Source organism: Fusarium oxysporum, chromosome XII (genome assembly GCF_013085055.1).
Source record: "Fusarium oxysporum Fo47 chromosome XII, complete sequence".
Classification (NCBI taxonomy): Eukaryota; Fungi; Ascomycota; class Sordariomycetes; order Hypocreales; family Nectriaceae; genus Fusarium; species Fusarium oxysporum.
In genome coordinates, this window is record NC_072851.1 from 2,239,733 (window position 1) to 2,266,649 (window position 26,917).

The following is a 26,917-nucleotide window of genomic DNA, read 5'->3' on the forward strand; positions in this document are numbered from 1 at the left end:
TATCGGCAAAGGCCGCAGTTGGTTTAGTAATTCAAACATCGGCTCTGCGATTCAAGCATGTCCTATTATCCCCCAACAGCATTACCACATATACCCCGACTCCCAACGACCCAGACATGCAAAATCCTTATAGTCATCAACAGCTTCGCGCAGTTTGGCAACGTACATGGTCAGTGAAGAACTGAATCTTATTGCAAGTCGTTTATACAAGCTTTTCAATGCTCGAGTCTTCTCGATTCCTCCTAAGACAATATAATTCGTATCTTTATACCTTACGATGTAATCCTCGAGTATTACGACAAAGAAGCTCAGATCAATTGGGAGGTAGACCCTAGGGCACTACGCCATCACTACGATATGTGTTGTATCGAAAATATGACGGCGCAGATGCCATCGTCCGAGGAGATAAATGTGTCCCAACCGCCAACGCCTTCTCAAAAGTTCGGGGCCCATGTCCCCTTTCGGGCGAGGACCTCATATCCCCATGATGACGAGCGAGAGAGGCGCGGATGGCAGAAGAGAAGACACAGTAGGGGATCCCACAACGAAGACCAGCCGAGATGAGCCCCACGATTGTGATCAAATATCACTGATAACGGACAACTCGTCGCCAATGGGCTCAGGACGACATCACCTCAGTCCACCTCTTGGTCTGGCAAGGACGAGGGGGTACAAATTGGATGAGACCGTACACGTGGATATGAAGCGGCGGCGGATTGTGGGCCGAGAGGACGTAGAAAATGCTGACTATGGTAGCGAGTCTGAGTTTCAAACACGCAATCAAACACGCAATCGCTATTGGGACGGCTGTATCATACTATCAGATAGTTTGAAATTTCTATCAGCCGTAAATTATCGGTTGCAAAGACTGATGCCGTGATATGTTAGATTCCCACTGTAGGTTTTCATTGTTTCGAATTTGTATAAGTTAACATACTTTATGAGAACATAATCATGATGACACAAGAATGGCATCTTTGTTTTGAAACTTTTGATCAAGTGAACAATAACACGCAAAACCCCAGACCTCTCTGAGCATCGAACTTGTTCAACCTCCTATTCCCCTACTGTACGCAGTCGTAGTGGTAATTTGACGAATTATAACAAATCTAGCCAGTGCACGTTGCTGGGTTATCCGTGCACGCTAGTTCAGTCCCGAACCCCTCTATTGCCACTGCGCCTGCCAGGGGGGGGCTCAATGGCGACAAGTCATCATTCGATGATAGAAACTGGTTGCTGTTCAATAGTCGATGAGGAGCTGGCGCGCCCGGCTCCTTCTGTAGCTACAGCAGTGGCGGCGACATTGAGTGGTAAGGATGGAATCTGAGCCATCCGCTTGGAAAGATACAAACACCCTCATCATTGTAGGGATCATACGTTTACACCCCCATGTAATGTCAGATAAGGGAAATAGTGGGCTGTCGGCAGCCTCCACCAGTGGCTTACTAGATATGATCATCAAGACCGGCCCGTTCCATGACAGTAGCTTTAGTCTCGTCATCCCCATCCTCGTAAAAGGATTAAGAGATGCTACCTTGTCCAGATCAGTTCACCAGTTGCAGCCAAAGCAACTACCATCCAAATATTACCGCATTCTCTCGACCATTATCACCGGTGAAGCTATTACTGTTTAAATTTCTAATCCGCAGTACACAAATGGGTTGTGCGCTTTGCTACCCGTGCTCCATGCCTTCCTTAGAAATAAATCGTTTATGTGACGACTAACAATCTCGAAAGTGTCAAACTGCCAAATGACCAAATGATCATATTGGCATAATTAGAGTCGTACTTCTCGCAAGCACAGGATCCTAGGTCTATCTACATTCAACTTCACAACGCGTGGTCTTTGACGATCGCGGCTGCAGATCATTGTGCGGGGTACTGGGTAAGCCCCTAGCGGCGTGTCCACGTTGACTCCATTAACGGTGCAAGACGATCCCAACAAGGAATTGTACCCACAAAATATGCAACTGTGATCCACCCCAGTTGAAACATTTAGAAGAGATATCATGCAGTAATATGCCTCAGCTACGAGGCTAGTTTTGGTAGGATGTCTTATAATCTTGCGTCCATGAAGCTGATAAGCTTACACACATACCCACAGTACCTAAAGGTTAGTTGTATTTATAGGCTCTCAGACACCGCACATACACAGACGGGAGCCTCAGATAGCAGACTATTTAAGGAATGTCGCATCCACCTCATCTCCCTTCCCTCTCGTTGCCCCATTCAGCAACCTTCATCCCGAGAACTCCTTTGGCATTCCTTTAGCAACAACAATCACCGCCTTTCTATTTAATTATCGCCCTAGGTGCCCTTTACTCTTTACTGAGTCGTTCGTCGCTCTGTCATATTTTGGAATCGAGCTTTTAGGGTATTATTTTTCCATGGCGCAGAGTTCTTTCAAAACAGCTGCAGCCTTACAGCATTTAATACAAGGTACGACCCCTGTCATTTCTTTCGGACATTCTAACAGTTTAGCCAACCTAAGTGTACTCTACCCATCCTTCAAGACTGAGGTTGTAACACTGAAAGATGATGGAGGTCTTGTTTCTGCTTGTGTAGTTGGATCTCAAATAGATTGGGAACGTATGGGCACGGGAAGAATATTTAAAGTTTTACATTTGGTTAGATCAGACAACTCATACGTTGGTACCGCGGACTCGTTGGAGAAACTTCTCCATATAACCCAGGAGTTATTAAAGGAAAATCTCGGAGAGGAGGTCATCAAGTACAGGCAATCATCTAGTTATGAACCAAAATAGGCTCGCGTATAATGCTTTACCAAAAGGATAGACGTCTCGGCCCAAAGGTGCCAAGAAATCATCTTTCATTTCTCCTAAATCGGTACAATGATAGCAGCGCCACCAAAACAGCTGTAGTCTCATAGAACACGAGCGGCCATAGTAACTAGGCAGATTTATTATGCCCGGTAGGCCACTGCCTATAGGGCTTTAAAACTAGGTATATATATATATTACTAATTAATATCTTAATCTTATGAAGCCCTTATATTTCCTGCCTAATTCCTTTCTGTCTCTGTATTATCTTTCTTCTAGATCTTTATATAAGTTAACAATAATATATTATCTTAAAGCTAAATTCCTCTAAGTATTTAATTGCTTATCTTCAATAGCTAAGGTAATACCCATTATTAGTTATATAAGAGGTAGTTAATATTAATAGATATATCTTTATAATTAGTAAGTAAGTAGTATTATTATTCTTGCTCTAGGTAACCTATTGTAATGAAAATATAATCATGGCTTGTACCACTTCTATATTTGGTGCCCATTTCTGTCCATCCGATGCGGTCTTGCTAAGTGTTGATTTGTATTATCTAAGAAAATAACTAGGAGAGGCGCAGCGCATCTACCTACATAGACCCTCTAACTTACATCCCCTTGGATCCTATTCCGCTCTTCGCGCAGGGCACTGCCGGTTCGTAAGTCAATACCAGTTTGCTCCTTAAGCCCACTTCAACAGCTAACCCAAAGTCCCACCCTCGATGGCCAGCTTCAGGATCCTGTCCTTTCGGTAGACCGACACGCGCGCCCATCCTCTCGGGCCATATAGAAAGTATCGTAACTGCGGCCCGCCCGCTGAGCCTTCGGAGCCCATCAGGTAGACTACCATGGCTATTTCCCCCATTCGGCCATGTATGCGTTTTGCTCATCTCTCCGGAGTACTTTGCCACGACGTGGTCTACTCCTTCCCTGGCGGCGCTTCTCACGCTGCCGCCCATGCCTGCGATTCCGTTTCTCGCGGAGGCGCTCGTGCCGATTAGCACCTCCAGAGCTCAGCAATAGGAAATATAAAAGAGGGTTACGCCTGAATTTATTGCAATAGGCTACGCTATAATGCTAATGAACTAGCGAAAACACTGTCACGTGCTGCAAAATGTGACGAATACCAGACTGCCCTTTGATAATCTTGCATATGGTTGCTGTGCTCTCTATGTTATCTCCTTTCTCTTCTCTTATGAGTGGAGCAATTCTATTGTGCTTTATCAGAGTGTAATTGCTGGTTGCCTAGGTGCAAAGGGGATCGGTGAAGAGAGAAACGACAGAAAAGCAACAGACTGCGACTACCTGAGTCTCAGAGTTGCCACCATCCTTGATTTTTATTATCTAAGCCTTGGAACCTGCCAATCCTTTCCTTTATTAAACGCCGGGCAGAGCGGGGTAGTAAGACCTACAGGGTTATTTTGAGGCAATAAGTTTAATAAGGGCTGACGAATACGGCTGTGTGCCACCTTATCACATAGCACCTGCCAATTATCACAAGACCTGAGGCTTAAAATCAAGGTTGGGGAACTGAAAAGCCGGACTAAGCAGTCGGCCCCGTATCACCTCGATTCTTTTAGTCTAGAACGGCCCGCCCCGGTGAAGATCTTTTAGCAGCTGGTGGAAGAGCTACGCTAGCTTGAAGACGTAATGACAGAAAGCCCTGTTGTTGTTGTTTGCTGCTGTCGGGGTTCGATTTAAGCTAGTCCCTGTAGGGCACCAGTGATCGCGATTGGCACACTGGGCGATGGGGGAAGAAAAATGAGAGCAGTGTGTCTGCATCTCTTTCAAGGCGGCTGCGTCTTGCCCTTCTCGCACCAGTAAGGGGCCTTCCAAGCTGAATAAACACCATCTTGGCTTTAGGGTTGCTCACCTCTACATTTGTCTGCATATTAAGCGTCACCGACGGTCCAATAGCCATGTGTCCCTGCCACGACATGATCAGGTGCCCATAATCAGTCACCTGTCTGGTGTCTGCCCATATCTGCTCCACCGGGAAGACTTGGTCCCTATGACGGGCCTATTGTGACTGAAGCTGGTCAACCAAGCCGTTAAAGGCGGTCTTCGACAAGGGTTTCCATAAAACCAAGAACGGCAATGGATCGACGTAGATTTCTCTTTCCCTGGGTGAGATAACGTAAGTCATCTTATCGGGGTTCTCTTCTCCCCCTCCGCGTCGAAGCTAAGGCCTGAGGGCTTCGAAATCGGGCTATCCTTTTGACCATGGCAAGCCTTCACCTGCGCTAGTGACAGGGGGTTAGACCAACAAATATCACCCAAATGAAAGGTACCTCTGCCCCCACCAAAAATAGGTGGTTACAGAAGCCGCAGCCTTTAGAGATCTTCATTCCAGTACAGTACATATTACTTCTTATAGCTACACAGGTTTTCGAATTTAATTAGCATACCGTTGATTTCCCGGGCTTCCATGGGTGGCCAAGCCCAAGTGTAGTCTTACCACGGTCAAATGGGTAGTGTACTCGAGCGTGGATGCCAATGCATCGACGCAGCTATGGCATGGAATCAAATGACGCGTTGATTGTCGCTGCAACTTTCAGCTGCTGGTGGTGTTGCCTCTATAAATATAGTGCAGAAGTGCAAGTTTAACTCCTGTAATTGGTTGCCTGATTTCTGTTCTTATGTCGGCATGAATTGGCTTAACACACCAGGAAAGATCCTTCCGGTGAATGACTCACTCTTCCGCTCAACCGAGTCCAGGACAAGTAGCAGGTCCGGCCCTTTGGGCTACAATTAATTGCCATACCCTACTCTGCACAGGGCAAATCCTCGCCATCAAACAACATCAGCGCAACCAAGACCAAAGTGCAAAGCTTGTTAACTTAGCGGTTTCTACACCAGAAAGCTTCTTCTTTCACTGTAAGATAAGTTAATAATTGAAGGAATACCAAGGCTAGCATAATAGCCATCCGAACCTTTGTCTAATATGGCCCTTAAAGCATACGAATTTTGTGCGATGGTGTTTGGCTCCACCCGACCCAATACATGTTCACTTCGAGGCCCTTAAAATGGTGTCCCACGGAGCTCAATACCACCACTACATCCCTCGCTTTATCCTAAAGCAATTTGCACATACAAACATCGAAACAAAGGGGTAGGGATGTCCTTGTCTTGATTCGTAACAATCACTCATAGAAGTATAGAGGCAGATCGGATGGTCTTCTACATGTATTCGACTTACCTAGTAGACAGTTTCGCCTCGGAGAAGTCGGCAAGACTTGTGGCGCACAAAATCTCTACTACAACGTGGACGACAATGATCCGATGAGAATCGAACATCTCTTCAGCAAGCTAGAGTCCAAAACTAGCTCGATTTTCGCCAAAATCAGAACTGCCGTAACCGAAGGTCTAGAGCACATCGACATCCTTGAGAAGGACATTCATATTCTCTTCAAGTTTATAAACCTTTCCCTCAGGCGCTCCAAGCAATACAGAGACGAGCTCAATAATCCTTACCGCGAGAACGACTTCATGTTTCAACACCTATTTGAAACCTCGAGGAAGAGTGGCCGATCAGGCGAGCCGGGTCAATTCTGGCTCGAGCACCTGCTCTATCTTCTGAAAACTGATCATGAGGACCTCCTCACCGATGCTGCAAGAACAGACAATATGGGGCCTGAAGACACTTACAAACACTTCATCGAGAGCTACGCTCTTCAGATCTGGAAAGCAGCCGATGGTTACGAGTTCTTCCTCAACGAAAGACTAGTCGACTTCGAAGGTGATACGCAATCCTTCCTGGGAGCAGAAGTGAAAGAAACGCGGACGCAACTGATATGGATGACTACTGAAGACATGATTCATCTAATACTTCCCATCAGCCCGGAAGTGGCTGTCATCTTTTGCAATGAGTCACGGTGCTGGGAGTCCCCTATCGCTGACAGTATGCATCGACTCAAGGAGCCGTACCCCCAGAATAGCTTGTTGGTAAAGGCACCACACAAGGATATCACCAATGTCTATGTACCAAGTAGGAAGAGAGGCAGGAAGTCCTGGCCCGAAACGATGGCGTGGCGAGTAAATATCGGCACCCTGACTCAACCTCACCATCGAATAATTGCATCCTACTCCCTTAGTCACGCTCAGTCAGTTATCATTGTCCGAAGCAGAGCACGATTTGAGAGAGCGAGAAGAGAATTGGAGATGTTTAATAAGGAGAGAGTGGAGTGGTGGCAGAGCATTGGTATTCGGTCTGGGTATCGTGATGGCAGGCGGCAATGCAGAGAAGGAGTCACACATCCTATAAAGGACCAAATGGACAGGATAGTAGTCGAACACATGACTGCGTTCGATGAGGTTGTCAACATCATCAACACAACTCACGAAGAACTACAGAGGACCAAGGAAAATGGGCTAAAGTCATGGCTAGCATTCCGCACGTCCGAGGCTATTATGACTTCTTCATCGAGATCGGATGACAAGTCCTCTTCTTTCCGCATCATGCACCCGGCTCTCAAAGCAGCTTTTGAAGCTGCCTATCCACCAAAACATCCGGCCCATAAGGACCTTGTTACTATTGACTTTGGGGAATTCCTCGGTCACGCCATTGGCGATGAGATGTTTGCTAAGCTGTCTTTCGAGATCAATAAGAAGATCAAGGAATTGGTCCACACATATGCCTTTCACTCTCACTCTGGAACCTTTGGGGAGTCCTCTCGGCCTCCTGCGAATTCTTTGCTCGAAGAATGCATGGACGATCTCAACGAACAGCCTAGTTGTCAGAAAGATATCCTTGAAAGTCCATCTTTCGGTTCGGTTTTCAGGGCAGCCATTGGTTTTGATGTCCTGAAATGGATGTTTGAAGAACGGCAAGATATCTTAGCAACTTCCATAAAGCAGATTGCGGTGCCTATGGAAGCTATGCATCCCCGAGTTTTTCGGATGCGTGCAAGGCGAGAATAGCCTCAAACAGGCATTTAGTCAAGGTTACAACAGATTTCAACTGGTTGGTGTTCTTGAGAGTATAATTTGAAATAGTTAAGCTAATTAACGAGAACAGTGCAACCACATCAGAGGATATTGTTGGGGCGGGTAATAAGAAAGGCACAGACTATCAACATCAGTTGAATAGAATATCAATATATTCTCCTCTCCCCTTAAAAGCAGTACTGAGCGCTGTAATACGAGGATTAGCTGTACTTGAATTTTTAAACACATGTCAGATAAAGCGGGGAAATAATATACTCATGTAAAGATTCTAATATATCTTACCGTGATCTACTGTTTACATCTTCATTTGCGGTTTGAACTTTAAGATAGTTACTAGAAAACATTACCTTGTCTCTCAGTATTCTGTCGAGATCATCATACAGTCAAAAGCCACAAAGTCGTGAGATTAAGAAAGAAAACAAATACTGAGGCCGACCTTGAAGGCTTCTATACAAGTCAAAGGAACATGTGTGATCATTTCGGACGTATCTTCACGCCTAGGAGAGGCCTGCATGGTCCTCTGTATTAAGAAATAGCGCCGATATAATGACGAACAAACCCCCAATATAGCATTTACTACTGATCCTTCCCTATCATTCTGCTCCACCAACACGCCCACCCTTTTTCTTTTTCATAAAATGTGATAAATGCGACTAGTACAGACTCTCATTTACCCAATCTTTCAGTTATCCAGGCATTTGAGGGTAGTTGAGATGACTTCTGACGAGGGATTAGAAATAGTGACAAAACCGCCAAAAGAGCCTTTTTCGTTGCTAATCCAGATCCTGAGCTGGCCGCCGTCGCCATTATAACTGAAAGTGACTGCAGGATTTGCACACTTATAAACGTTTTTCGAAGTAAAAGGTTTGGCTGTGTTCTTCTGAGGGTCTTTATTGAGCGGGGGACATCGGGTGTCAATTCCTTCAGAATACAAGCGGAAGGATACGTTGTTCTTATTGTCCCGGTCGATGTAAGCACCAGATAGACTGGCGGGAATTTCGTTTATTTGACAGTCTCTCACGTTGAGGTAGGGAGCGGCAAGAGAGCTTGGAAGTAGAAGGTTCAGCAGCAAAAGAGGAACAAACATGGTGTCGGGATTTAGGTGAAATAAGAAAAAGAAACAAGTTTTATTCAGCGTGTTTATCTTATGTACTAGTTTACTATCTGGATACCAAAGCACCAGTAAGCTGAACAATGGGATATTTATATAAAGATTAGTCTTAAGTGTTTCTCTCCTTGACTTACGTGCCCTGATCATATGCCGTTGTCACGTTCTAAAAACTTTTATAAGCGATCTGTTACATTCGGAACGCCGGAGATGAGTGACACGGCCTAATGTGGAGGCATTGTGAGGTATGTATGTAGTATCTAAAGTGTAAATACGGAGTAATGCTTGTTCTTTTAAGGTTATACCCCATGCAGAGTAATCTACTATCTAGAGGATCCGCAGGATCGGATTTAATATACAAATAAGGGATAGTTCAATATCCTCTCGGGAGTGTAGATAGATCATCTCCGACGCCCCTGTCCAAGCCGGTTGTACCGCTCAGATGGCCGACAAGAGTGTATAACGGGCCAACAGGCCAACGGGCGAACAGGCCAACGGGCGGTTTTCGGCACCTAGTCAGAAGTGCTCCCCACCACTAAGGCAATTAACTTTAATTCATGCCGAGCTTGTGTTGACCTGTTGTTTTATTCAGAAGAACGATAATTGCTTTTCACAACCTATCACTAAACGCAAGAAAAAACACAAAAACCAAGAACTAGAACGAGTTCGCATAACCTTCATCGACTTTGTATTTTGCAAGTTCCAAGTATAGACGCAAATAATCTTAATAACAAAACCCCTGAACCAGCGCAGATTGACCCCGAACCGGTCCCCGCGCTGAGCAATCCCCGATAAGCAGCTGGACCAGGCATCATAGTCGTACTTTGATAACGCAATGGCATCATGAGATTTCATGACGGGCGACACAGGTGTTAACATCCTCTTTCCTAACACCAAGTTTGGCGCATTCAAAAAGCTCTTTCCAGGCCGGTTTTTCATCTACCTTGGCTTGTCGAAGTAAAGCAGTAAATGGTCAACGCTGCGTCGCTGAACTCACTCACCAGGGAGGTTGATTCGGCGTACAATCCACTAAGGTCCCCTGTGTTAAAATTAAGCGCATCTTGGCATTGCATGTGGGCCTCAATTGATTGAACATTGCTGTTGGGAACAAGTTCCATTGCGACCTATGGCCTCTTCTGATACTCAATATTCTTTTAAAAAAAAATTTATTTATTCTGATAAATTCTGGTGATTTTGGCGTATTGCAGCTCTTTGTGTTGTGCCATAGGAGGTAAAATCGGGTGTCTGATGAGACTCCTCTAATCTTGGCTCAAGGCTGTCCCTCAGCCTGGTCGGACTAACCTTCTCCCGGCCCCAAACTTCTCCACCTTTGTCAATTCACGCTACTCGTTCACAATCACCTTCATCTTCAATCATCCTCCTCTTCACCCTCCTCGCAATGTCGCCTCCACGCCGCAACGTCCCTCCCATCATCCCGCGCTCAACAACACTCCTCGAGGGAACCCCAAGCATCGCGCTACACCCGTTATAAAATTCCGGATTATACCCACCGAGAGCGAGAGCGCTCCTCTCTGTGGAATAACCGGGGCGTGTAGAGGGTGACCTGGACTCGGAATCTCGCAGTTCTACTGGAGTTCCGGGGCGACCTGGCAGTTCTACTGGAGGTCCTGGGCGCCCGCCAGCGAGGCTCAGTATCTCCCTCGTGGTTGCGTTGCTGTACGTGCTGTGCAGGTAAGTTCTCATTTCGTCTACTAATCTTGCGCTATGGCATGCGTCGCCATCAACGAAACAACAGCTGTCGTCGAGTGGCAGTGGGAGGGTGCCACGCGTAACTTAGCGACCGCCGATCCCGATCACGACGCGATACGATTCACCTTGCGACTCGACCCCGAGAGTCAATACGGTGCGCACTTCGAAATCAGCATCCCCTTCAGATTCAAGGATAAGCCAGCTGGGGCGGGCGTATGCCTCCGGATAAACCCCTTCTTCATCAAGTCCTTCGCCTATTCCGATGTGCCGACCCCGCCCGATGCCGTAAAACAGATCTTCGACGCGACCACATACCTTGACTTCACACTGGATAACAGAATTACCATTCTTATTCCTAGCGATGTTGAGGAGCCGGTTGTAGCAGCGCGTGCGCGATCAGGCAAGGTCCTCGACTTAATACACGAGCTTTCTTGCATTACGTCCCTGCGCATCTACATCCAACAGTCTCTACTGTCGCCCGATGAGCTCAAGTCCATCAGCGAGGCTGTAGAACAACGTCAAATCAAACCATCCTCCGACCCAGACTATGACATCTCACGAATGTTCAGCGGCAGCGGCGCAAAAGTCACAACCATTCCTCCCCCCAAACCCCCTTCTTACAAGAAAGCGACGAAAACCCAACCTCCCCCGAACGCTCCGTCTAATCGCAAACGGCCCCGACAAGACAGCCATCCCGAATTCTTCAGCCAGTTCTGGGATAAGCTCCAGAAGCTGGAAGCCAAGGTTGACGACCTGCAAACCGACAACGCCAGGCTAAGAGCCGATAACGCTCAACTGAAAGACAAGGTCGCGCGCCTGGAGAAGAAGTATGATGGGTTGGAGCAGGGAGATACGGAAGAGGCTGTGATAATAGAAATACGAGATGATATCAGCTCGCTGGATCATAGAGTGAAGTGCATTGAGGACGCGAGAGATGACGACTTTGAAGACATAAAGGAAGGCGTTTTTGATGAGTTGGCGAAGCGACTAATCGGTGGATGAATGATGATCGGTATGTTCTTGGTTGGAGTTCCGAGGCACTTTACTGATGGGTGTAGATTTATGAGATATGAGCAATGACACTGTCAGACCTGATGAATGCGATGACGAGACGAACCGTACATATTCTACGAATGTCCACTCCGAGAAACTGCATTTGCCGTCAGAACCGAAGGACAATCAGCCCTCGAGGTTGCTGGTTGGAGTTCGAGACATGCAGCGGAGTAACTTGATCACGTCTCAGCAGGCTGTCGCACCCGGAGTCATGGTCCGATCATCCACAGCTGGATCCCGCCCCAGTACGTTTGCTGCAGCCTTGTTCTTGTCGCAGAATGCGAAACACGTTATTGCTGTAGCCAGTAAGTGTCTGGTGTCCCTGTCAGTTGCAACACCGCTAACCTCGGCAGCTACAGCAACGACTGGGCATACACGACGTCCCCGAAGGAACGGTTTCCTCCCATTCTTACGATGTCTTCCCCTCGACGACACGTGCTTCCGGCGAAGCCGAGCGCCCGATTGTCCTAGCCAGATTGGCGCCTCTCCTGAGCTACTCAGCCCTGCCGCACGTCGCGCATCCCAAGACGCAGAAACATCGAGAGGAGGAGGAGCTAAAGACAATCTCCGTGGAGAAGGTGAACTGGGCCTGCGGGATATCCCCGAGGAGGAGTATCTCGCCTGCGCGGCCTATGCCCACGGAGAAAGATGTTCCTGGGACCATTGGGCAAGTTAGTTCGCTACTCAATAGAGCTTGGGTCCAGAGCACGATGACTGGTTCAGTCGAAACTAGTTATCGGCCGAAGGGCCAAGGTACTTCTCATTGCTGTTCAAGTAACCATGACTTTTTGGTTTGGAGTCTGCGTGTTGTAGTCTGTAGAATCAACACTTTTGCTCGACCCCGTGACGTTGTTTGAGAAACCGGGCTGTTGCTGTGACTTCTAGTTATATCTTTGCCACGAAAGAGAGAGTGTCTGCTGTAACATTGATCAGTTATGCTCAAGCTAGCTCTTCCGTACTGTCGTAGGCGGCCTTATGGACCTAGAGACCGCCAAGACCTATGAGAAGCTCCAGCAGCTTATAGGCCCTGTAGCAGCTACCCAGCTTGGTGCCACAATAGGCCTAACCTTATTATAGGGTAAACTAGGTGATGATAGAGTAGGATAGAAGTTCGTCTAATAATTCTGTATTTCTTATAGAGGTTTGTTTGAAGAGGGGGGGATTTTAACTCGTCTAGTTAGGGTCAATACGGTATAAGTTCTAGAGTTACTCGGCATTTCTCCTGCCGATAATTAAGTCTAGTGGTTAGAACTGTCCGTCTAATCCATTACGAAACTTAGGGAACAGTGTAACTAATCCTTAGTGAAGCCTTCTGATTACCGGTCTTGCCTGATGTTATATGGGTTAGATAAAATTGGTTATGAGGATGCTCGGCCTTAAATAGGGTTAGATCAAGGAGAAAGTCAGGCTCCCTGCACTTTTCTCCAAGCGTCAGACAAATAGAGAAATCCAAAGTCCCCCGAGATAAGGCGGGTCCATTGAGAAGCAACTTCCATGAGTTTCTTATTACGAGCCTCCTTAGGGAGAGCAAGAAATTAAAGCATAAGAGGAAGTAGAGGAAATTAGAAGGCAACAGGATTTAGACTTGATAACTAGACTTAACGTTTTAACCTTCCCTTCCCTTGCCTCTTTCAATCCAATATCCAAGAGCCTGCATTCATATTAGATATCTAAACCAACAGGATGAGTTAAATAATAGGTTCATACTGGCATGTACTCAAAGATAAGCCAACCACAAATAGTTAGGGTTATTGTCGCCCCCGCAGTGGGAATGAACCACCTCCAATCAGGGTTATCTTTCAAAACATCGACGTTCATCCCGAATAGGCTCTAGGACCATGAAAGTCTAATTAGCTTGAGGTACATAAATTGTATACGGACTTAGCAAGCCAAAGGTAACACCTTACGGAAGCCAACATCACTGGAAGAAAGATAAACTATCGTAAAATCAGTGGTGAATATGGCGAGCCGAATATACTGACTTACAGTCATCCAGGTAAGACGTCTCATGCTAGTCGCAAGAGCAGTGGATCGGCGTGCTTCTGCCATGGACATTCGCGTAAATTCCTAGAGAGTTGTCAGTCAAGCTAACCTACGTAGTCATATCGACTAGAATACAAATTGCAATGTATCTCTCAGTATTTGCTCAAACCTGTTAATTCTAGTGTTTACTCGCAACTCTAACTGGTCGATTGTATCCCAGGCTAGCTGTTTACCCTTGCCTTCGTTGTATGGAAAGCAGTATTTCTCAACAAACCTACGAGCTTTATTGACATGATCCTCTATAATGTCACGAAGCTGGTATAAATTTGAGACGTCGCTCTGAAGCTCGTCTATAAAGTCTTTGCTCGAGGTAGTTTTGTTCGATTGTTGGTAGTGCTTGAGGCTGGGCGCTTCCTTGTCGAGTCGAATCTGATGCGACATGATAAGCAATATGTTATCATATCTATACAATGGGTTGCACACATTGATTCATGCACGTATGGAAACCATTCAAGGAACACTCACCCGTTCGCGTATATGTTTTTCAGCTCTTCTCAAAAGCCTACTCCATCTTGTCTCAACTGCGTTCAAGAACTGAATAAGGAATTCGGCACCATCATCAGGAATCTTGCTGTTCTGTAGTGTGCTAAGAAAATCGGCCGATTGAGATCCTGGCCCCGGGCTCGATTTCGAATGTTGTATTGCGAGACATGAAATGGTGGTTGCCCCCGAATCTATGTCTTCTGCTTTCTTCAAGTACCACGGGTTGAAGCTACCAGGAAATGAAGTTTCCAAAAGGAAATGAAGACTCTTATGATAACTGTTAGGATCGCTATAGAGTCGCATATCCATGCGAAGGTTAACGTCGGCTGGGGATTTATTAAATCCAAGTAAACTTCCATGCTCCCACGGTGGTGGCGAATCTTTGCATAAACTATTTTTCTCCAGCATTAGCCTGGTCCACTTTTCAAGAATATAACAGTAACATTTGACATACAAAAGACGCATTCTTGGGTGGTCAGAAGCAAGAGGCTTTGCAAGCTCTTGCATAAACTTGTCCCTAGTCATGTATTGCAAACGCTGTGTTGCACCTTGTTTAGACACGCAAATGATACTATCCATGCTGTCCTTGTTCCCATGGAACCACGCACTTGGTTGAATATTGTCGGTTTCCGTACCGTTTTCGACAAGCATCTTAGCCAGGACTGGACTCTTAGTAACAGCGAGGCTGAGGGGTGTGCTGCCACCATCGTCTTTCATATTGATGGATCTTGGCCCATAGGAAATCAGAAGCTTTGCTGACTCGATATTCCCAGCTGAAACTGCAAAATGAAGTGGGGTTCGGCCACGAGGATCAAGTTGGCACGCGTCATAACCGGCATCGAGAAGCAGCTTGACCTGTTTTGGTTGCTCCGGTTGTTCTGACACCATTGCGTACAACGTATCGGAATCCTTTTCGATTAGTTTTCTCATCACTCTCTGGTTTCCTTCACAAGTAGCCCAAAAAAGTGGAGTCTTTTGACTAGAATCCTTCCAATTCCTGTTGACATCTTTGCTCGACAGGAGGCACTCTACCACGTCAATATGTTTGTATTCTGCGCTCCATGACAAAGGTGTGCGTCCATTGAAATCAGGCCGGTCAATAGCTACATGACCAGAACTAATGAGGTTCGTCACAATTGAGAAATCGGCATTTGTAGCTGCCCAGGAAAACGGTGTCCTACCGTTCTTATCCTGAGAGTTGTTGTCGATACCCTCTGTCCCGATCAACAATTCGACGATGCGCTCATTTTCCTGCCGGGGAGTAAAGAACCCGTTTTTGGTTTCATTCCCACTTCTTTTGTTCTCTACAGCCCATGAAAGGGCAGTTCGGCCGTCATTGTCCTTCTTATCCTTGTCAACACCCGCGCGATTCAGCAAGAGCTCCACTGTTGTCAAACGCCCTTTCTCAGCGGCCCACGACAAGGGTGTTCGCCCTCCTTTGTCTGGAATATTTATGGCTTGATTGCCAATCTTCAAGAGATGCTTCATGTTCTTGATCCGGCCATTCACAATGCTCCAGACCAGCGGCGTTCTGCCGTTTTTATCGACAGAACATACCTCGATCTCAGGGTGGCGGAGCAGAGTCTCAACCATTGAAGGATGGCATGTCGCTGAAGCGAGGGATAGTGGCGTCCGCCAGTCTTCATCGAAGGAGTTCACTTTGATATCTTCCCGTTTCAGCAGTTCCTTGAGAATTGTCCGGTTTTGAGTCTTAACTGCCAAAAATAACGCGCTCCGACCTTTGAAATCTATCTGGTTCACATCCAGGTCTTCCCTATCCAGTAAAAGGGAAAGAACAGACTTCTTGGGTGGCCCTACCTGGAGGCTGTCGTATTTCCTCCATTGTTCAGTTGATGGTCCGACTCTATTCTCAATTGCCCACAATAACGGATACTCGCCCGTATTATTTGGGGTGTTAATATTTGCCCTCCGAATCAGAGAAGCAGCAATCGATAACGTTCTGGTGGGTCCGAACTGCTTCAAAGCACGCCATAGTGGTGTTAACCCATCTTTATCTGCAGCATCCACTTGAATGGTTTTGTTGCTGAGTAAATATTCAACTGTTTCCTCATGACCAGCATCCACAGCTCGTGATAAGGGCGTCCTACCCATGCCATCACGTTCATTTACGTCCACATTGAATTGTTCGACTAGCTCTTTTACGATGTCAAGCTTAAACTTTGCAATGGCAAGAAATAATAGCTCGCCAGGGTCATTGTGCTTGTGGGCGACTCCGAGCCGCCACGCGATTTCATGAAGTCTCTCTGCAACTTGACGAGCCATTATCCCCATCCTCTATTTCTGGATCTGTCAAACAATGTGAGTTAAGAAGACATTAAAAATTAGAAAGTCACCCAAACCTTGATAAATGTTACTCTAATTGAAGACGTTTTCCCTGTTTTACGGAACGCGAGGTGTCAGGCCCACGAAAAGCTGAAATCTAGTATTGATACTGCAAGCTCTTAGTTGCAGCTAGAAGTCATGAGCACTTCGTAGTTGAGTAGCGATGAGAAAATGATTTCCTTTGTATTTGTTGCTCACAGAGACACGCAAGGGGGCCTATGCCAGCGTGCATATTTATGGCCGGCTGCCTAAAATCCGTTGCTGCCTTGTGACAAATGCAATATGACGTGGCAAGCTTCCAGGGGATTGAGCACTCAGGTTTTGAAGACTATCTCTTTGGGCGGTACAAGGCAACAGAGGGGTCACGACTGGGGTCGGGGGCCAATCAAAACGAGCGCGACGGCAGGTAGGAGCAGTCTGTCAGCCAAGTCGCCTTATTTCAGCCCACAACCCCCTCCGCGGACCTTTTTAGCCGAGCTAAAGCGGTGGGGTGAGAAGCAATGTGAAGGAAATGGTGTGAGATGATTCGTTGCACCTACCTCCATTTCCGTTTACAGCTATGTAACGTCATGAAAATACGGGATCTGTCCAGGTGCAACGGCCGAAACGGATGCTGCGATTCAGCCCAGCGACTAGAATTGATGTGTTAGCTACGTACCACAGTTTTCAAAAGGAGCTATTTTGACTGCTATGCCGTAAACCTGGTTTCGTGGCCATGGTCCGTAAGTAAATTGGCTATAAGAAAGCTGGTCGGCCGTCAGTAAAATGGACAGTGAGATTGTAATTTAGGGACCGTAGCCTCACGGAATTAAGCCGTAATATGATAATCTTAGGTTTGCGGGTTTGCATTTGAAGTGGACATAGGAGTATTGTGATGAGAGCGTGGGCGATACTGGTGTTATGAACAGAGTAGAATGCAGACAAGCCTAAGGTGGGGGTAACGTGACTGTTGCCGATTTTGGCCAGCTACTCGGCGTCAGCTGGAACACTAATAAATTAGCTGCTCCTGCGATAAACGCCTATCTGAAGTGCCCTATAGAACAACCTACGCTTCCAGTATCCCGTCACCACTGTCTGGATGATTCTGGCACGCATATTCTTGTCAATTGGAAGGGCCATGTCGGTGAGCTCCGTGTGGTAAAAGACGTGGTCGGACTCGTGCAACAGCTCCTTAACAGGGAATCTCCAAGGGGGTCAACTAAATGTGGCACTGCTCGCTATCAGTTACTGTCACGTAATATGTCTTTCGACGCTGGAAATACCAGTATCTTCCATTCCCACGACTGACTACACGAACAATGGACACCATATTACTCATTTCTGGCACCACCATCGAGCGGCTTATCTGCTTTCTTCGACAAGACTTTTGGCGCATGGAGGAAGAGGGGCAAGTCAACTTGGTACACAGAGCATCTCAAAGACCTTCTCATCAAGGAGAAAACCGAGATCTCGTGGTTTTTCCCATCTCAAGATGGAGCAGTTGATAAGGAGAGGTGTATTTTACATACGTAACGAGCTGTACCCGCATTTTCATTAATCTAGCCACCCTAAATACGGTTTCACAGTAAGGAAATTAAATCAAAGGAGATAGTGAGTCTCTGACTAAGTACTACTGCCTTGTTCATCCAAACTTTGCATGTGCGAACCCTGATAGTCTTTTAGACGTATTGTAATAGCTGCATTTGCTGCTTGAAATCTCCGAAACGAGTTCATGGAAGACCTTCGAGAGGATCCTGATGCTGTTGATCGAGTTATCGCAGGATTGTTGCTCAGTGAGCTGAGGTATCTTTGACGACCATGTGAAGAGCTTGTGGAGCGCGAGGATGAATTGTTGGAACCAAGACTAAGAGATTGGGTCATTCGGACATCCGTTTGCAAGGGTGTGGCCTGGGGCGAAGTCTCCTGGACGGAAGAGTGATGTTTTGCACTATCCATGCTATGTCGAATCACGTTATCTAGAACTCTCTGTTGGCAGTTCTGGACACGTTCAATTGATCCTTTGTCCTCTGGTTCTAGTTCGGACCATGTGTGATGTTTGGTAAAGTGCTGTAGAAACTCTCTCTTGAAATCTCGCGTTGATAGATCTGCTTCCAACAAATCTTCGATTGTGTCCAGATAAAACAAGCTAATGAATTGTTCTGTGACATATTCTGATGCAAATCCCTTCTCTAAGTCTGGGTGGGAGATGGTAGTTTGATGAATAATTATCCGACAAATAATAGCCAGGAAATGCGTAGGTGATATACCTGATATCTCGACTTGCTTCCACCAGGACGATGAGATTGAAGTTTCTTTCTGTTCATTGCCCCAAACGAAGGCAAACAGGAATCCAGCCTCTTTCCACGTATCAGGAGAACTTTCCTTTCGCATTAGTTTACTAATCTCCTGTGGAATTGCAGTATCATTTTTGTGTAGAAATAAGCTGTCAAATGGTAGAAAAACATGACTTGAGACGCCTTTTTCGACCAACTCAAGGCATTGCTTGCATATACTCAGGCACATCGGAAAGGAATATAAAAACTCTTTATCATCAATGTCCATCTTTTCAGGCAGATCGCCTGGGGTATCCCTCCGACTGGACTCTTGTTGCAAAAGAAGGATGGAACACATGCTAAGTGAACAATTCGGAATGGAAACGAGTTCATCTCTGGTCTGACAAAGTCGGCCAATATAAAAACGAATTGTAAAAGTTGAGAGTTTGGTTTATAACACTGAACTAAATCTAGTCGAGTAAATGAAATAATGGCTAGACCATCATAGGGTTGCTCCTACCGCTATGCGGCAGATGAGAAATAAAAGGCAAGTACATAAGTATAGGTAACAAACAGAGGAGCTATAACCGTGAATGTTATTTTCTGCTTACCTTTTAAGAATGCCTTAGCTAAAAGTGATATAGAGAAACACCAAAAAGATATCACTGTCTCGTGGACTCACAACCTAGATAGATACTTAGAGACGACAAAAAACCGAATCGGAGGGCACTGGGATTGCTCCCGCCAGGGCTTGAACCTGAGACCTTCGCATTACCGGATACTTGGAATGAAGTATTAGTACGACGCTCTAACCAACTGAGCTACGGAAGCCTTCTAATTCGACAGAATGGTTGGCATTATTCTGCAATATGTTCTAGGCCTTGTACAAGAGCATAGATTCCAGATAAGTAGGCGTGAAAAAGCATTCGATCTTGCGCAGAGGTATATGGCAAGACTGATGTCTCATCTGTGTTCACTTCTGCAGCTTCGAGAAGATGGAAATCTAGCAGCAGATTGATAGCAGATTGACCCATGCTGGATGATTTGGCAATCCTCATAAGATCCAAAAACTGACGTACAAGATTCTCACGGACGGGAGTCTTGACGCAGATGCTGATAATTCCCTTGATATACGCAAAAGAATCTTGGAAGAGATAGCAGCAGGCCAAATAGTCCGAGCACAACTCCGGCGTCATGTCATGCATGAGAAGTGGTTTTTATCTTTGTTCCAAGACGCAGGGGGGCGAGCATCTCAAAGTTAATGGGATCCGAGCCTTAGGTGCGCTCGAAATACGAATTGGAATTTTCACAACCGGTGGGTGGCATTGGCGGGTCGACATTCTGGGTTATCGGTGGCCATTCTATGCCTGACTTATTTAAACATGAGTGCTGCGTAGACAAGGATAAATACGAATAGATCCATTTTCAAGTTATCATACGAGCAACCCAGTCGCAGATCGTCTACTGGAACAGGTAATCAAGACGTCATGTCGCTGCTATCATTCCCCTAGTCAAATCACGGAACGTAATCTATGTAAATGTAAACTTCTTATTCTGAGTGAACTCTAGAACTATCTAGGTAGTTCAGAAGATAACCAGAATACCTAGGGCCTATTGGAATAAATAGTTAGTTATCTGAGCTCCCAGACTATGGGTAAGTTATTTTAATATTTATGACACTCTTACCTATCCTTACCTTCTTCCCGACTCCTCTGTAATCTAGTAGTCATTCACTCAAGCATGTTGCATGGCTAAGGGCCAGCGCAGTGTCGCATTACTGATCGGCCCGGAATGCGAGACCATCGGTTACGGCTCGTCTGCCTGAAGTAGATAATCAAGCCGTCTTGTCGCTCCTAAATTCCCTAAGAGCCAGTCACATCATGGAACGCAACCTGTTGAAATATGACCTTCCTATGAAGGAAGGACTACGAAACCTTTTTTAACACACTGCCTTGATATAAAGGCAAGTCAATAATATCCCGAGGCGGCACTCCGTTTTTGTTTTGTTAACAAGCGTAAACCATGAAGCTCAAGAATATGCTGGTGACGTGATACGCAGCAAGCTTGGCCAACCAGGCGCTTGGTCAGGGACAGTGTGGCTCAACTGAACCGGCAACTGAAGCTATCAGAGCAGCCCATGATATGCGAACAACCCAGCGAGCCGAGCAAAGCACCGGAAAGCGCTCAAGTTTATCACGCCCGGCTGAAGGCTTGAGGATCTCTACGTACTTGCACGTGGTCGAAAGTGAGGACAAAGCCGGATTCGTGACTGGCAAAATGCTTGAAGGTCAAGTAAGTAGCACGCCCTGAGTGATCGGCCCATTGCTGATGATTTTTAGATCAAAGTCCTGAACGAGACATTTGCGCCACATGGCATTCAATTTGTTGTCAAGAATGTGACACATACCCTCGATACCAAATGGGCCTCCGCGACCCGTCTTAGAGAGAAGGACCTTGCCCTTCGCCAGGTTAACTACGAAGAGCTTAACATATACTTTGAGACAGGCCTGATGACAACAGAAGGGTCTGTAATAGGCATCTGCAGTCTTCCTGTCGAAGATCCTGTCAATACTGGCATCAACGGAACTTCATGGGCCATTTATGACAGCTGCCACGTGAGTCCAGGAACCATGCCAGGTGGACCAGGTGTACCATGGATATCAAGGGATGACGATAAAGACAAGACTACAACTCATGAAGTTGGCCATTGGTTCGGTCTATTCCAAGCTTTTGGAGGATACAGTTGTACAGGCGATGGTGATTTCATTGATGATACTCCTGCGATTCTGGAAGCTTCTGTTGGTTGTCCAAAGGGTGAGGATTCTTGCCCTGATCAGCCGGGACTTGACCCTATTCATAATTATATGGACTGTAGCAGTCATGACTGGTAAGAAGGGCTTGGCTCTCGGGTTATTCATGGTTGAATACTGACTTTGACGAGTATCAACGAGTTTACACCATTGCAAGAAGAGCGCATGTACAGGTCATTCAAGACTTTGAGGAAGGGAAGGAGGTTTCTCCAGACTTGAGACTATTTAAAATTCAGCGACCTTCCCACTATTAAGTACTCCATCTTGGAACCACTTATCAATACATAAATGCGTAGGATAACAAAGGCAGTAAGGAAACGGCTGCTGAGTAGGCGATTCTTTACTATGGAGGAGATTTGCGAAAGGCCAACAGTTTCAATAATCAAAATACACCATAACTACATCTCATGAGTAAAGCTTTCCCAAGTGTTATCCGCTTTCATATCTTCAAGTCCAAGCGCTGTTACTTTGACAGTTTCTTGTAGCACCTTTTGTGTGACCATGATTTTCTGATCCATAGCTAAGCTCAGCGCCAAGCGTACCACGTTCTTAATCTGTCTACCATTCAGCTGCTGATTAGCTAGCTCTCCATAGTTTATAGTCTGGGTATCGACCCTAGAGTGATCATTGAGTTGGTTCTTCCAGATTTGCTCACGTGCATCGCGGTCAAGGCTTTCATAACGAATGGACAGCGTGATTCGGCTCTCAAAAGCAGGATCAAGACTTCGCACCCGATTCGTGGTAAGGAATAGAATGCCAGGATGGTACTCCAGCATCCGAAGCATGACGCAGACCATGGCATTGCGCACCAGATCAGAAGTTCTGCGAGTTTCCAAGAAAACATCAGCTTCATCAAGAACCGCCAGGGCATCCCATTCAGCGCAGATGGCCAGAATATCACTGAGCCTAGTCTCTAGATCGTCTGGGGTCACTCCAAGCTCCCCCATGGTAACATAGTACAATGGGCGGTGCAATAACTCCGCTACTGCTTCTGCCGTGAGCGTTTTACCAACACCTGGTGGACCATGAAGCAGAAAAATCAGACCGCCTTGTTTGGTGCTGATTAGATCCTGAGCCTGAACGTCTAGAGATGTTCCACAACGAACGACGGCGCGAATGAGCTGCTTGCGTTCATGTGAAAGAACAAGTCGGTCGAAGGCCTGATTCTGAAAATTGATTTCCGAGAGGCCATCGACGAGAACATGGCCCCAAGCCTTGGCAGAGAAGCTGAATCCAACCAATGCTGGCCAGCAGGTAATCAAGAGTTCTTTTGGTACATCATCCCATAGATACAGAGAATCGTCATCAACTGAACCAGAACGGTCACTGTTAGACATCCAATGTCGATATCGTGATGAGAGTTGGATGATTGCTAGAGTGGCCCCATCCACGCCTTGGCAAGGGTGATGACCTAGAGATGCACTTCTAGCCATATCGACCATGATTCGGCCGCCTGAAAGAGAAGTCGAGCTGTGCGTTGACTGAGACATAGTAGACTTGTTCCGAGTTCGAGCTGGGTGAAGGATGAAGGTACTCGGAGCATAGGCGAGATACTTTGCACCACGTGTTCCAAACCTGACAGCTTTCTCTGCGCGTGCCAGAAGGGTGTCTTGTTCAATGTCAACAACTGGCTGGTAGGTCAAGTCAGACAGGGCCCGTGGCTGCGTTCCGACCCAGCCAGAGAACACTTCTGTAAAGGTAGCTACCGAGAAGTGATCACCCACAGCAACTACAGTTTCCAGAGTGACATGAAAGTCTTTGGAAGACGAACCGAAAGCATTGCGACGCTCTGAGAAAAAGGCATCTGTCACCCGAAAAACACACGGGGTTCCCCCAGCCACTGACGATGCCTTGACAGGAACATCAGGTCTAAAAAGTTCAAGCAATCCTTGGAAGTTCGTCATGCCTTGGCTTATCAGAGTCTCATACTCTCGAATATCATTTTGATAGATATCTTCAATTTGCACAATCAAGTCGTCAAGGCCAGCGATATGAACAGCACCATGATTATGCACTGAGTTGATGCCGAATCCAGATAGAAGGTGCAGAGTATGTCGGCGCCAATATTTCAGGAAGTCGGGTGTACGTTCGACTAAGCCATAGTTGTATCTTCTCAGGGCATATTGAAGGCAGCGGAGGCGGCCTAGTATGTTGAAGATTTTACCGGCATGGGCCCTTGATGCATGAGGAGTACCGAGATACTGGTTGATAATAACGCGCAATGAGACTGAGCCGGATTTGGGATTAGACTTGGGGAATTCAAATTCCAAATCTCTATTGTACCTATCACCTCGCTTTACAATCAATGGTGGAAGGTCGGTACCGGCCTGAAATTGCTCCTCGGGTTTAGAAAGTGACGGGAGTGGAGGAGGTTGTGGCGGATGCGACATGTTGAGTATAGGCATAAGAACAAAGGACTAATAAGATACGAATGTAAGTATAGAACTAGAATAATACTGGTGTATTTATAAACCTGAGAAAATGTTGTTGCCTGGATAGATAAAAATACTTACTAGTAATTGCTGCCTGGAAGAGGTAAAATTATAAGACACGCATTGAACCGATGTGGGGACGATAAACCAATGTCATCCATACTGGATAATTCGATCCTCCTGGGTTGTCCGACACATTGAAAAGGGGGCCAAAACTAGTTACCGTACGCGATCTAACACTGTGTCTCGCTGTATGGTTCTCGTAATGCGTGCTCATACCAAACGTTTAACTCCGTCACCAATAAGAAAGCCGACACTATCCATAAATTATCGACGGTCTTAAAAGTGATCAGAGTTGCATGAGAGAATGCCTTTTGTCGTCGCGGCTCACAGTATCATCAGGTGTGGGTGGTACTTATCTATCTCGGGGGTTTATATCAAGATTTCCAGTCTCTCCAGCTAACTGCATGCGAACTTGACAAAATAGCTTGAATATATCCGTCCATACAAAGCTCAATGGAATAAAACATTAGCAGAGACATATCGATGATTGGATGATCTCATTGGGCTAGCCTTTTTAGCTTTACGCCCTTTCGTCCTATATCTTTTACCAAAAGTATGGTTCCCCCGCCATGACCCGTCGCCCCGTAATGCGGGTTCGTCGTGGGTGTACGGATAGGTAATCTAACTTGACTCATGTTGCTTTTTTTCCCAGCCATCAACGGAGTAGCAACGTTCTGCATTATTCCATCCTAGCTTAAAGCCACTAAAGCCACTGTTAACTGAGCCCTTGCTAAATCTGACCGAATTATAAACCCGGCCCCCTTGGCCAGCTCGACTGCATATTGTTAGTGCTGGCATTTGAGATCATGACGGACTTACCAGGTGCGATCTCTGAGAAGGTTGGAGAGTAATTCTCACATCGTCCGTCCCCCATCTCGATGCTGCGTTAACACATACTCTGAATTTTATCTCTTGCACCGATGAGATCTTCATGATTCATTACAAGCTGTTGGCATTCAATGCCATCGATGAAGAACTTGAGGATAATGGCAACTGCGCCATCAGAGAATGTGAATAAGGGCGAGAATCTGTATCTGATGTGGAAGTTCTTGCCGGTCTGAGACTCGATGAAGCAGTGAGTTACTGTAACCTCATCGCTAAGATTGGAGTCCCTAATGGGCGTGATGTGAGGAGGGGGGGGTACTTCTCAGCTGGTTGGTAAGTAGCCTAGATGCCGACGCAGAGACCAGGGATTTGGGGGAGATTTACCATTTTTGATGTGAGATGAGTGCAGAGTGTTGTGTGTTTGGAGGGCAAAGTGGCAGTGATGCGTGGGGGAGGGGGAATGAGAGCAAAGGGGGAGAGGTCTTGGGAAGGGCTGTTGTCTAGAATGATGGAAGAAGAGTCGGAAATACGTTTTCGGATGTTTTTAGGATAGATGTTCTTTATATCAGATCATTTACGCCATGTGGTTTTACTAGAAGACATGGAATACATCCAGAAGGTCAACAAGGGGCAGACGTGGCTTGCATAACGTGGGAGCCTGCAGGGTCTCGTCAAGCTCAATACGAACACCGTTCTACTCGGAACTAGCCGGGATTATCAGTTAACTGAACGAACATGGTTCACAATAACCTCAAGAATGTGGAAACGAGCGAGACAACTTCTTGTCATGGCGTCAGTATAGTTCGCTTTTGCGAAACGACAACAAAAGTCCCCAACTGATAGAAGTCCCCCTTTTCCCAGCTTTTGGGAAGAAGGTCGCTTTGAACATGGCGTACGTCAGTCTTACTTGAGATTATTAAAAGAGCCATATGAATGTTTCCAGCAAGCGACTCTCCTCGATATCCTTGGCTATGTCTAAGCCCAACATCAGCCATCCGTCCCATTCCCGCATACCGTATCCAAAATCGGTAGTCAGCACTGTATTCTCACGAGCGATAATACAAGCCTCATGCATTTGTAAATACTGATCGGGCGCTCAACGGCGGGCACAGTGCAGCCGTAACGGTGCCCGAGAAAGTGAATGGCGCTCACGAACCGACATCTACTGTGTGTAGACCAAATTGCCGAGCTTAGCTCTCAGAAGCAATCCGGAAGTTCTTTTGTTGTTGGAGGTGACGGTGAGCTTCTTGAGCTTTGAATAATGCGTCACCAGTGAATTTTGGTGCATGATGGGTTGGTTAGTCGATTGACCACATGCAAACCGTGAGTGCGTTGATTGCAACTTTTCCAGCGATGGAAAAAGAAAAAGGAGACCTTTGTATTGAAATACGGGTTAAAAGGTCAGATCGAAGAGTGTGACAAAGCATGGCTGATAAATTTGATTGAACTGGTGAAGTTGTGTAGAGCAATAAAAAGGACATAAGTTTGCTACTTGCAAAAACATACAACAGCGGGGATTCGCTGGTCGTCACCGACCCAACTACTAATCCGCCGGTTAGTGGCTTGACTATGGGAGAGCTGACGGGGAGTCTTCCATAGTCAAGCCAGGTCTTGGCAAAAAATTTCAGAGATTCGCCGATGTTATCCCGGGTTAGTATATACACGTGATAATGCGATTCTGATAGCTCCGAGAACCAGCCTCGACAGGTTCCGCTTTCCACCGTTTTGGCATATCGACCGTTATTAGCCGTAACACAGTTAGAGACGGTTATACTAAATGCTAACACCATAACGGTGCCTGCTCTATTCCTTTACTCCCACGCCCCTCCATTTCGGTCAGCTCTTGTTTTAAACAGCAGCTAATGACCCTGGCATCAACGCCAACCTCCTACTTCTACTCGGGTAGGGCCTGTAGACCGGCCGACCCCGTACTATCCATCTAGTCACAAGTGCCCGCGCCTCTAGCACGGGGGGTATGGTGACTAGGAAAAGGGTCGGTTGACTAGGGAAATTAAGCTACCTTATTTTTATATGTGCGCCCCACCAAATTAGATGTACTTCC

At 46.4% G+C, this 26,917-nt stretch overlaps 10 protein-coding genes across 10 annotated transcripts; 5 read left to right on the forward strand and 5 right to left on the reverse strand.

Annotated features, from left to right (window-relative positions):
• Positions 1 to 451: 451 nt before the first annotated feature.
• FOBCDRAFT_209763 (uncharacterized protein) lies at positions 452 to 880 on the forward strand (the record flags this gene model as incomplete). The annotated part of the gene is made up of 1 exon (XM_059609284.1): positions 452 to 880. One exon carries the CDS (start codon positions 452 to 454, stop codon positions 878 to 880), a length of 429 nt encoding a protein of 142 aa, XP_059468245.1.
• A 2,456-nt stretch (positions 881 to 3,336) lies between these two features.
• On the reverse strand, positions 3,337 to 3,745 carry FOBCDRAFT_209764 (uncharacterized protein; the record flags this gene model as incomplete). The annotated part of the gene is made up of 2 exons (XM_059609285.1): positions 3,337 to 3,340; positions 3,399 to 3,745. 2 exons carry the CDS (start codon positions 3,743 to 3,745, stop codon positions 3,337 to 3,339), a joined length of 351 nt encoding a protein of 116 aa, XP_059468246.1.
• Positions 3,746 to 5,812: 2,067 nt separating this feature from the next.
• On the forward strand, positions 5,813 to 7,706 carry FOBCDRAFT_149965 (uncharacterized protein; the record flags this gene model as incomplete). The annotated part of the gene is made up of 2 exons (XM_059608330.1): positions 5,813 to 5,898; positions 5,993 to 7,706. 2 exons carry the CDS (start codon positions 5,813 to 5,815, stop codon positions 7,704 to 7,706), a joined length of 1,800 nt encoding a protein of 599 aa, XP_059466470.1.
• A 709-nt stretch (positions 7,707 to 8,415) lies between these two features.
• On the reverse strand, positions 8,416 to 8,820 carry FOBCDRAFT_209766 (uncharacterized protein; the record flags this gene model as incomplete). The annotated part of the gene is made up of 1 exon (XM_054707941.1): positions 8,416 to 8,820. The coding sequence occupies one exon, from the start codon at positions 8,818 to 8,820 to the stop codon at positions 8,416 to 8,418; it is 405 nt and encodes a 134-aa protein (XP_054563916.1).
• A 1,662-nt stretch (positions 8,821 to 10,482) lies between these two features.
• Positions 10,483 to 11,824, forward strand: FOBCDRAFT_12776 (uncharacterized protein). Its single transcript, XM_059607829.1, has 2 exons — positions 10,483 to 11,563; positions 11,610 to 11,824. Exon 1 carries the CDS (start codon positions 10,567 to 10,569, stop codon positions 11,551 to 11,553), a length of 987 nt encoding a protein of 328 aa, XP_059468247.1. The 5' UTR covers positions 10,483 to 10,566; the 3' UTR covers positions 11,554 to 11,563; positions 11,610 to 11,824.
• Positions 11,621 to 12,403, forward strand: FOBCDRAFT_287413 (uncharacterized protein; the record flags this gene model as incomplete). The annotated part of the gene is made up of 2 exons (XM_054707942.2): positions 11,621 to 11,909; positions 11,958 to 12,403. The coding sequence occupies 2 exons, from the start codon at positions 11,621 to 11,623 to the stop codon at positions 12,278 to 12,280; spliced, it is 612 nt and encodes a 203-aa protein (XP_054563917.2). The 3' UTR covers positions 12,281 to 12,403.
• Positions 12,404 to 13,197: 794 nt separating this feature from the next.
• On the reverse strand, positions 13,198 to 14,838 carry FOBCDRAFT_234770 (uncharacterized protein). The gene is made up of 7 exons (XM_059609984.1): positions 14,585 to 14,838; positions 14,113 to 14,521; positions 13,723 to 14,016; positions 13,591 to 13,671; positions 13,512 to 13,541; positions 13,312 to 13,434; positions 13,198 to 13,255 (listed from the first exon to the last, which is right to left on the reverse strand). Exons 1-7 carry the CDS (start codon positions 14,779 to 14,781, stop codon positions 13,211 to 13,213), a joined length of 1,179 nt encoding a protein of 392 aa, XP_059466471.1. The 5' UTR covers positions 14,782 to 14,838; the 3' UTR covers positions 13,198 to 13,210.
• Positions 14,839 to 18,075: 3,237 nt separating this feature from the next.
• On the reverse strand, positions 18,076 to 19,921 carry FOBCDRAFT_287415 (uncharacterized protein; the record flags this gene model as incomplete). Its single annotated transcript, XM_059611705.1, has 5 exons — positions 18,076 to 19,055; positions 19,337 to 19,354; positions 19,408 to 19,506; positions 19,539 to 19,587; positions 19,805 to 19,921. 5 exons carry the CDS (start codon positions 19,919 to 19,921, stop codon positions 18,076 to 18,078), a joined length of 1,263 nt encoding a protein of 420 aa, XP_059468248.1.
• An 826-nt stretch (positions 19,922 to 20,747) lies between these two features.
• FOBCDRAFT_246299 (uncharacterized protein) lies at positions 20,748 to 21,725 on the forward strand (the record flags this gene model as incomplete). Its single annotated transcript, XM_059610752.1, has 4 exons — positions 20,748 to 20,768; positions 20,802 to 21,017; positions 21,065 to 21,612; positions 21,677 to 21,725. The coding sequence occupies 4 exons, from the start codon at positions 20,748 to 20,750 to the stop codon at positions 21,723 to 21,725; spliced, it is 834 nt and encodes a 277-aa protein (XP_059466472.1).
• Positions 21,726 to 21,933: 208 nt separating this feature from the next.
• On the reverse strand, positions 21,934 to 23,925 carry FOBCDRAFT_254784 (P-loop containing nucleoside triphosphate hydrolase protein; the record flags this gene model as incomplete). Its single annotated transcript, XM_031194202.2, has 1 exon — positions 21,934 to 23,925. One exon carries the CDS (start codon positions 23,923 to 23,925, stop codon positions 21,934 to 21,936), a length of 1,992 nt encoding a protein of 663 aa, XP_031030823.2.
• Positions 23,926 to 26,917: the final 2,992 nt, after the last annotated feature.